The sequence below is a fragment of the Carcharhinus amblyrhynchos genome, chromosome 7 (genome assembly GCF_965287045.1).
Source record: "Carcharhinus amblyrhynchos chromosome 7, sCarAmb.v2.hapA, whole genome shotgun sequence".
Classification (NCBI taxonomy): Eukaryota; Metazoa; Chordata; class Chondrichthyes; order Carcharhiniformes; family Carcharhinidae; genus Carcharhinus; species Carcharhinus amblyrhynchos.
The window spans coordinates 110508051-110517515 of record NC_137330.1 but is presented as its reverse complement, the minus strand read 5'-3'; the positions used below and the strand labels follow the sequence as shown (position 1 = coordinate 110517515).

The 9465-nt window shown below is 43.3% G+C and overlaps 1 protein-coding gene across 1 annotated transcript in view; it reads left to right on the top strand.

The window, feature by feature from the left end:
• The first annotated feature begins 4685 nt into the window (after positions 1 to 4685).
• The window catches only part of mertka (c-mer proto-oncogene tyrosine kinase a), a 127330-nt gene continuing 122550 nt past the window's right edge, over positions 4686 to 9465 (top strand). Inside the window, exon 1 of the mRNA XM_080193392.1 lies at positions 4686 to 5063. Within this exon, the coding sequence (XP_080049518.1) occupies positions 5006 to 5063 (58 nt within the window). The 5' untranslated portion in view covers positions 4686 to 5005. The remainder of the gene's footprint in view (positions 5064 to 9465) is intronic.

Genomic DNA, 9465 nt, shown 5'->3' with positions numbered 1-9465 from the left:
TCATCCAATCAATATGCAGATTAAAGTCCCCCATAATTATCGCTGTTCTGCTTCTGCACGCATCAATTATTTGCTTGTTTATAGCCCGCTCCACCTCAAAGTTATTATTTGGGGGCCTACAGACCACATCCACCAGTGTCTTCCTCTCCTTACTATTCCTTATCTCCACCCACAACGATTCCACGTTTTGCTCTTTGGAGCCTATATCATTCCTTACTAGTGCCCTGATATTATCCTTAATTAACAGAGCTACCCCACCCCCTTTTTCCTCCTGTCTATCCTTCCTAAACACCTGATACCCCTTGACATTCAGCTCCCAGTCCCTGTCACCCTGCAACCACATTTCTGTAATGGCCACTAGATCATATCCATTTGTGCTGATTTGCGCCATCAGCTCATTCACTTTGTTCCAAATGCTTTGTGCATTCAGGTAAAGTGTCTTTATACCAGCCTTTTTCTGGACCTTATCTGTAGAAACGCTACTAACCTGTCTCATGCCCCCTACTCCTTTTATTATTGGGACATCCTCAACATTTACCTGCACACTTACCCTCTCCTTTACATTATATTTTGTAATTCCACCCCCCCCCCCCCGCCAATTAGTTTAAAGCCCTATTTATAGTCCTAGTTATACGATTCGCCAGGACTCTGGTCCCGGCACGATTCAGACTAAGACCATCCCATCTGAACAGGCCCCATCTGCCCCAATACTGGTGCCAGTGCCCCATAAATTCAAACCTATTCCTCCCACACCAATCCCTGAGCCACCCATTCATCTCCTTAATCACATTTACCCTGCGCCAATTTGCACGCGGTTCAGGTAGTAATCCAGAGATAACCACCTTGTCGGTTCTGCTTTTTAATTTTGTATACTCCCTTTGCATACTTTGGCAGCTTTGCATACTCCCTCTGCAGGTCCTTAGTTCCTATTTTGCCTATGTCATTGGCACCCACACGAACCACAATGACCAGATTCTCACCCTTCCTGCAGAAGAACTCCAGGTTCTTCTGCAGCCCAGATGAGGCATCCTGGACCCGAGCACCAGGAAGGCAGCACACTCTTTGGTATTCTTTATCATTGTCATAAAGGACAGTGTCTATGCCCCTAACTACACTATCCCCAATTACAACCACACTCCTCTTCTTCCTCTTTGACTTGCTCTTCTCTGTCTTTGAAGTGGTGTTGAATTGTGTCAGAAGAGTCATACGCCAGATGCCATGGTAACACTGCCGATAAAGATTCCAAATGACCAATTTTTATCCCTCATTCTCATTATTCTGAAATCCGTTATTTGGAAATAGTCCAAATTCACTTCCTCCATTGGCTTAGGGTGCAGGAGCTTGTGCTGGGCCGGGGGTCCTCAGTTCAGGGGTCGCAGCGGAGCGGGGATTATGTGGCAAGCATTCTCCCTGCCTACTGAAAGTCTTTTAAGGGGTTCCATATGAAGTCAAGTTTTTGCCACCTGCTGTCACCAATGGGCTTGTGGTATTAGGGATCCATATTTGGTGGGCCAGCTATCTGGAGGGGTCTCCAGAAGCAAGGGAGTAGAAATAGAAGTCACAGCAGAAAATTTTCTGCTTCGGACTGAATGGATGTGACTATCATCCAGAACTTACAATGGAACATGCAACAATGCAGTGTGGGGCCACAGCCAATTGGGGTGAGGAGGGTAAATTGAGAGGTGCCTGTGGGAGCACCAGTCAGCACCTGGTAACTCTGAATTTGCTGATAAGTTCAATCAGAACAACATCCGGCTCTGATTGGTGGTATCCCCTTAGAGCAGAAAAATACTGACCCAGATGTTGAGAGGTGGTGGAGAGCAGTTTGGACAGATCTCCTGATTGTCTGGTCTGAAGTTTCTGAACTTTCCGTTAGAAAAGCGGCAGGTAGGTTACCACCATTCAAGTCCAGCAGCCTGAGGCAATAGTGAGGCAGCCAGCCATACATCAGGATTTGAGCTTGTGATGCCTTCAGTGAGGACCGAGGAGGAGATGCTGGCCAACAGCTGTCGAGTGGAGTAATGGGATGACTCTCGATCTTCATGGAGGACTGAGGAGGGCGGATGGGCAATCAATAAACCAAAGAAGAATGGAGGCCAGGGCAGGGCAGTCCGTTAAAGCCACTTAAAGCAACCAGGAGCACACAAAGCCATCGAGGTCCGGCTGCCCCAGCGAGAGGTGAGCAGTTGGAAGGGCTTGGCAGATGCTGTCATGGTGTTCAAGGAACAGCGGGGTGACTCGACCAGAGGCTAGGGCTAAGTTTGAGAAGGCTGGGCTGCAACCAGAGCAGCAATGGGGAGAGCAGAGGCCAGGGCAGGCCAGATAATGCCAACAGTGGCAGCCAAGAGCACACACGGTTGTCAAGGCTCGAGGTCCGTCCACCTGAGTGAGAGGTGAGCAGTCAGGAGGTGTGAGAGTCTGGCAGGCACTGGTGTGGTTTTCAGAGAGCAGAGGGATGACAAAGCCAAGGCTGAGAGTGAAGAGGACAGGGCAACTAGGCGGGTACTGTCAGGAAGGCAGTTACATAGGAAGGCACCACACAGCCTAAGGCATCTTGACTGACCTCATTGGATACTACAGGAAAGCTCGTTTACATATCCTCAACAAATTGAGTAATTCAGTCATTTGGTAAGATTTGGAGCAAGACTTGACATCACTGGTTGGTGGGGCCTGACATCATAAGAGACCCCAGCGGGAAAGCAGAGCAAGGGGCTCCCAAAAGTATAAGTCCATTCTGCTGTCATACTTCTGTGTTTAATCGTTTCTGCTCTCCATTTGATCACAGACCTTCCCTTTTGTTCTTTCCCAACCTTTGTACTTATTTAAAACCTATCAGCTCTGACAAAAAGATGCCATATGATGCAGTGGTAGTATCTTTGCCTCAGGGTCAGATTCTTTGAGTTTAAATCCCACTTTAGGACTCGATATGGTCCAGATTAGGATTGATTATCATCCTGCAAATTGTTCTAAAATGGTAGAAAGAGGGGGAGAATTTATTGATCAGCTGCTCTGCCTGGGAAAGCATTGCAGTATTTTGTTGAGCTTAATCATGGACCAATCCAATGGAAGTCTGTGGTTCCCTAGTGCCTTCCTTGGGCATTGTACCTGGGAAACAGCCTTCCAAGGAAATGTCATCTCTCTGGAATGCTAGTGTGCTTCCCTCTTCACTGATGCTGTCTGATCTGCTGCTGTGTGGAGTCTGCACATTCTCACCGTGTGTGTGGATTTCCTCTGGGTGCTCCAGTTTCCTCCCACGGTCTGTGCATTTGCCACGCTAAATTCTCCCTCAGTGTACCCGAACAGGCGCCGGAGTGTGTGGTGACTGGAGGATTTATACAGTAACTTCATTGCAGTGTTAATGTAAGCCTATTTGTGACACTAATAAATTAAAACTTTTTTAAAACTTTAATTTTCGGCATTTTCTGTTTTTACTTTCAGGTCTTCCGAATCTGCAATATTTTGCTTCTGTTCACTGCATGCTGCTGTTGATTTCAAAGTAACTCAATTCGATTGAATCTAAGGTTAGAGCAAAAAAAGCACTAAATTGGGATCAGTAACAAAATATGTTAGTCTCGAAATGTTGATTCAAAAATTGCGAAATATCATGTAATCCCAATAATATAAACAAATCAACACAAAAACTATGAATAGGTATTAACACGAATTATTGGACACGGATTTTTGAATCAACATTACCAGACAAGAATATAATTTGTTGCCAAAGTGTAGCAATTTAAATCTCCAAGCGACCTATTTTTACACAATTTCTATAAAATTCCTCTGACCCCTATAGACGAATTAATGACTGGGGCCGTACAGGTCACAGATGTGCCTTTTTTAAAACAGTGTGCAATGAGAGGTGTTGCTTTCATTCGTTTTCATAAGACATGTGGATTTGGCTATGGTGACTGGCCACTATTCCAGTCTACACATGCCTGTCCAGAGATTGCAGCCACGTTCCTTGTTTATCTGAAAGGTCTGCTATCCTTCATCTCTGACAGGTAAAGTCTGCTCCAGCCCCTGATTTCTATTTATGGAACGGGATATGGAATTTCATCTCGAATTCCTCAGAAATGACAAAAATATCAATCTTAAGTAACTCTTTGAAATCTTACAAACTAAAATTCTGATGTCTCACTTTTAAGTGTGTTAATTTTGAATTTATTCATTTGCCGTAGTAACATAGTTTATTTACTGTTACTACATAGTTTATTTACAATAAATGCCGTAGTAAATAAACATTTTTTATTTATTGTAAATTTTAATTTTCTTTGCGAAATCCCTGGAATCCGAAATAAAACATTTAAGTGGTGTAGTAAATCAGATTGTAAACTTTAACTGTGTTTCTGTGTCCTCAGATCTGTCAAGTTTCTCCCGTATTTCTTAATCCTCACTGGCAGCACCAGTCGGGTGAGAGACCTGGAGTCTTTTGTCGACCCCGGGGTAACTTGCTGGATCTAGGGGGGAGGGGGTTAAGCGAGTTTAGCCAACAATCCGGCTTGATTACGACAGCGACGAATGGAGAACGCCCTCCCCCAGTTGTTCAGTGTAATCCCAATGGAGCGCCGTGGTTCGCGACTAAGTGCGAGGATATACCACGAAATGAATTTCCAACTCGCATCCTGAGCTGGGAATCACGTGTCTTTAGAGAGCCGCCTCTCTCAGCGGCGACAGTGAGAGGGAGAGGTACAAACACTGCCACCAGCGATCCAACAGTATTACATTATAATTGCTGCTTCCTCAGGTGAGGGGGACAATCTCAGCTCCTTCTCCCTCGTTAGTAACACTGGGACAATTCAGCGTCGTTTTCATTTCTCACTAGAAATAGGTCGTGCAGTCAAAAGTTTGGGTTTTACTTCAAGTGAGTGAAGAGCAATTGCCGCAGGGGTATTTTGTCTGCTGCTGGTTCGGGAGCCCCAAGTGGCGGCGGCTTGCGGTTTCGCCGAACTCCCAGCAACTTCATTGCACTCCGGCGTGCGGGTGCGGACAAAGCCCCTCGGCCAAAATGAAAAGCTCCAACTTCTGGACGTTAACTTTCTTCCTTCAGTTGGCCCGCAGATCTGGTGAGTTGCTGAATGAGATTTTATAAACGTGTGTCGATTTTTCGCTCCTTGAAGTGAAGTTAACCAGCCTGTGTGTGTGTGCTCTCACCTGGTAGTGCACATTTAAATTGCTTTTTGGTACTGCTAATAATAAACTGCAGTAAGGGAAAAGGGAACGCTTTTCTTGATTTGAATTCAGATTGTAAACATCACTTTGAAATCAGAGAACAGAAAAAAACTTTAATATGTTCCCCGATGCATTTCCATTATATGTTGTAAAGTTTTTTTTTGAAGTTTATTCGTGTCACAAGTAGGCTGACTTGAATGCAATGAAGTTACCGTGAAAATCCCCTAGTCACCACACTCCGGTGCCTGTTCGGGTACACTGAGGGAGACTTTAGCATGGCCAGTGCACCTAACCAGCATGTCTTTCAGACTGTGGGAGGCAACTAGAGCACCCAGAGGGAACCCATGCAGACATGGGGAGAACATGCAGACTCTGCACAGATGGTGACCTGACCTGGGAATTGAACCCCAGTCCCTGATGCTGTGTGGCAGCAGTGCTAACTACTATGCCACCCAATGCGACTAATTGGATGGTGACCTTGCTTATTTGAATTTAGTGTTTTTAATGGTATTTTGTAAGAAAATGATTTCTTAGAATTTCTCCTTTTAAGGTGAAGTGAAAATTCTTCGCCCAGAGAGTGGTGAATGCGTGGAATTCACTACCACAGAAAGTATTTGAGGCCAAAAAGTTGTGACTTCAAGAAGAAATTAGATATAGCTGATGGGGCTAAAGAGATCAAGCGATATGAGGAAAAGAATGGATCAGGATATTGAGTTTAATCGGCTATGATCAAAACGAATGGTGGAGCAGGCTCGAAGGGCCGAATGGCTACTCCTACTTCAAGTTTCAATATTTCTATTTTTACTCCTCCCTCCAAACACACACACATCTGCAAATTTGACATTAAAGTAAATTCTTCCTCAGAGTACCCGAATAGGCGCTGGAATGTGGCGACTGGGGACTTTTCGCACTGTTTTCATTGCAGTGTGAATGTAAGCCTGCTTGTGATAGATAAATAAGCTTACTTAAAATGCTGACCATACAGTATGATGATGAAGGTTATCCAGATCTTTTTTCTGATGCTGGTAGATCAATTACATATTTCAGCCTTTTCACTTTTATATAGTGTGTAAACTCCATGAACTTTTTTTAAAAAATTGGTTGAAAAGTTTCACCAACATCTCTCTCTTGTTGATGTTATGTGAGGGATATATTGCAGCACTAGGTTTGCATTCTTGGACAAAAACATTCCTTTTAATCCACTTTCTGGACTTTGATTTGATTGCTGAGAATGTTGGCTACACAGTGAAGAGGATTAGTTCGGGCAGGAATCTGAATGAAAACATTGGAAGTCCAGTGTTCTCTTGTTATGGTACTGTGACTTGTTGAGTGTGATTTGACAGCAGGTAGTAACTTCAGTAGGGGAGGGTGACTTAGTTTGTTTACTGTAACAAAAGACATAATTTGCCCCTTTCAAAGCCTCTGGATGTCCCAAAGGGCTTTAGATCCAATAAAGTACATCTGAACATCGTCAATATTATATCGGGGGAGCCAGCAGCTGTTTTCAACACACAAAGGTCCCACAGGCAGTAATGAAATTTTCAAAAAACTTATTTAAAGTTTATTTGAGTCATAAGACAGCTTACATTAACACGGCAATGAAGTTACTGTGAAAATCTCCCAGTTGCCACAGTCCAGCACCAGTTCAGATACACTGAGGGAGAATTTAGTTTGGCTGAAGCACCCAACCGGCATGTCTTTTGGACTGTGCGAGGAAATTGAAGCACTGGGAGGAAATCCATGCAGACACGGGGAGACTCTGCATACAGTGACCTAAGCTGGGAATTGAACCCAGGTCCCTAATGCTGTGAAGTAGCAATGCTATTATATAGTACCTTTTAACTTAATGAAACAATGTGGTGCATTGGAGGCAGCTCAGAGGAGGTTCACCAGATTTATTCTGGGGATGAAAGGAGTGACACGAGGAGAGATTAAACAGTTTGGGTTTATGCTTGCTGGACTTCTGAAGGATGAGAGGGGATCTGATTGAGGGATATAAAATATGAAAAGGGATTGATAAAGAAAATGTAGACCAAATGTTTCCCCTTGTGGGGCAAGATATCGCAGATATAAATGAAAGCAAATTACTGCAGATGCTGGAACCTGCTTTGACAAAAGGTCGTCTGGACTCGATGTCAGTTCTTTTCTCTCCTCACAGATGCTGCCAGACCTATTGAGATTTTCCAGCATTTTTTCTTTTGATTACAGGTATTGGTTGAGAGGCGGTAGATTTAAAACTAAGATGAGGTGGAATGACTTCTTGAAGAAGGTGATGAATTTGTGGAATTCACTACTCCATAGTGTGGTGGAGTCTGAATCATTAAGTTGTTTCAAGAACGAGATAGATATACTTCTGATTTTAGAAAAAGGATTAAAGGGATAAGGAGAATAGGTAGGGAGGTGGATTTGAGATGAGGGAGCGATCAGCCATGATCTGATTGAATGGCGGAGCAGGCTCGAAGGGCTGAATTGCCTACTTCGGCTCCTAATTCCAATGTTCCTATACCACAATGCTCATCCAGATAATCTGTTTTAGTTGCTCGAGGGGAAATGGTTGTTCAGGACCTTGGCTTTTCTTTGGAATCTTTTAAGCACACCTGTGAGATCAGACAAGACTTTGGTTCAACACCACTCTCAAAAGATGGCATCTTTGACATTGCAACAATCCCCCAATACGGCACTGGGGTGTTAGCCCAGATTATATGCTCAAATCCCTGCTGGGGTCTGACTAGAGGCAAGGCACAATCTCTGAATTTGTGAAGATATTGAACTGATGATGAGTATTTCTTCAGGCTAATGTTTTTTTCTGAACCCTTAGTCATGGATTGAACATTGCACTTCTGGTGTGCTGGAGCTAACATCAGGTAAAGTGCTAAAGAAAGGAGGGAAATAAATGGTAACGGATCAAGAAGAGGAATTTGACCCTATGCCAAAACTGCTATATTAGACATCAGATTTTTGTTTTTATTCTTTCACGGGACGTCAGCATTTATTGCCCATCACCAGTTGTCCTTTTCATTTGGCTTTCTATTGTTAAGTGTAGATAGATTATTACTGTCATTTGTAAGCAAATGTTGCATTTCACCATCCCTCCAAATCAAATAACAAGAGACCAAAATTATCTGGGTTGATGAGCAGTGAGTAAATAGTGCTAGTGGCAGCACAGACATGCCTGGTGATGAGATGGGAGTTTGAACAATACTTAAACTAGGGAATAGGTCTGAAAACATCCTGGATGCGCACACACTGCCATTTGTTCATCCTCGCTCACTGCTGGTGACCAACAATAAATGCCACCACCTATATTGACAGTTACAAGCAGTGTTATCGCACCATTCAAGAGAATTTCTGAATGGTAGGAGAATACAAGATTCAGTTCACTCCATTTGGATACACTTTCCAGAGCAGACTGCCCAACCTTACTAAAAAAAACAGCTTCCACTGGACTGTGGAACAGAAGCAGATACTAAATACATGATTTTAAGCTATGTGATTGAATAATTGACTTAACATAGCACTTGTCGAACCACAAATTAAAATGCATTGATTGTGAATGTGACAGATTCAATCTGCAGGAGGTGGAGCAACTATTAACACGCATTTAAACCTACAGATTACAGGAACACAAATATATGCAGGGGCAATCAGCATAACACAGTAACAATAAGATGCCCAAAGCTGCTTTTATGTGACTGTAGTTTAAGAAAATTGGTCTTCCTAAGCAAGCACATTTAGCAAATCCAGGTAGTTTACTTCGATGTTATAGCCCTAGAAGATGCATGCGCATCAGGAGACATTATCACTGGCATGGTACTTAGACGAATACAAAAGCAGCTCCTGTCACAAGCCTTTGGGCAGGAATTCCACTGGGTATGTGAAACCGTCAACTTCCTAATCACCTGGAACTGCTCATGCAGTACATGACATGATAGAAGAGTTACGTTGCAGTTCTGTTAAGACAGAAAAGACAACTCGTTAGCTTGAAAATGTTATACTGCCACCTCAGCAATGGTCATTTGCATTTCTACACTGGGAAATAAAATGTTCTCAGACAGCTTTCCAGAGCAGGAAAGAAGAATGACAGAGAATGGCAGAAAGAAAAATAGAAATTAAGAGGAAGCTTTGAAAGCATGAATGTTTTTTTTTTGAAAGCTTTTGAAAGCCCTGGTGCATTGGACAGGGCGTAGTAATTTGAAAATGAGGATGAGGAGTCACTGAACTTCACAAGGATGGAAATGGTTGAGAGCACAGAGATTAAACTGTATAAGTTGACGTTTGTGGAGGACAGAAGGAAGG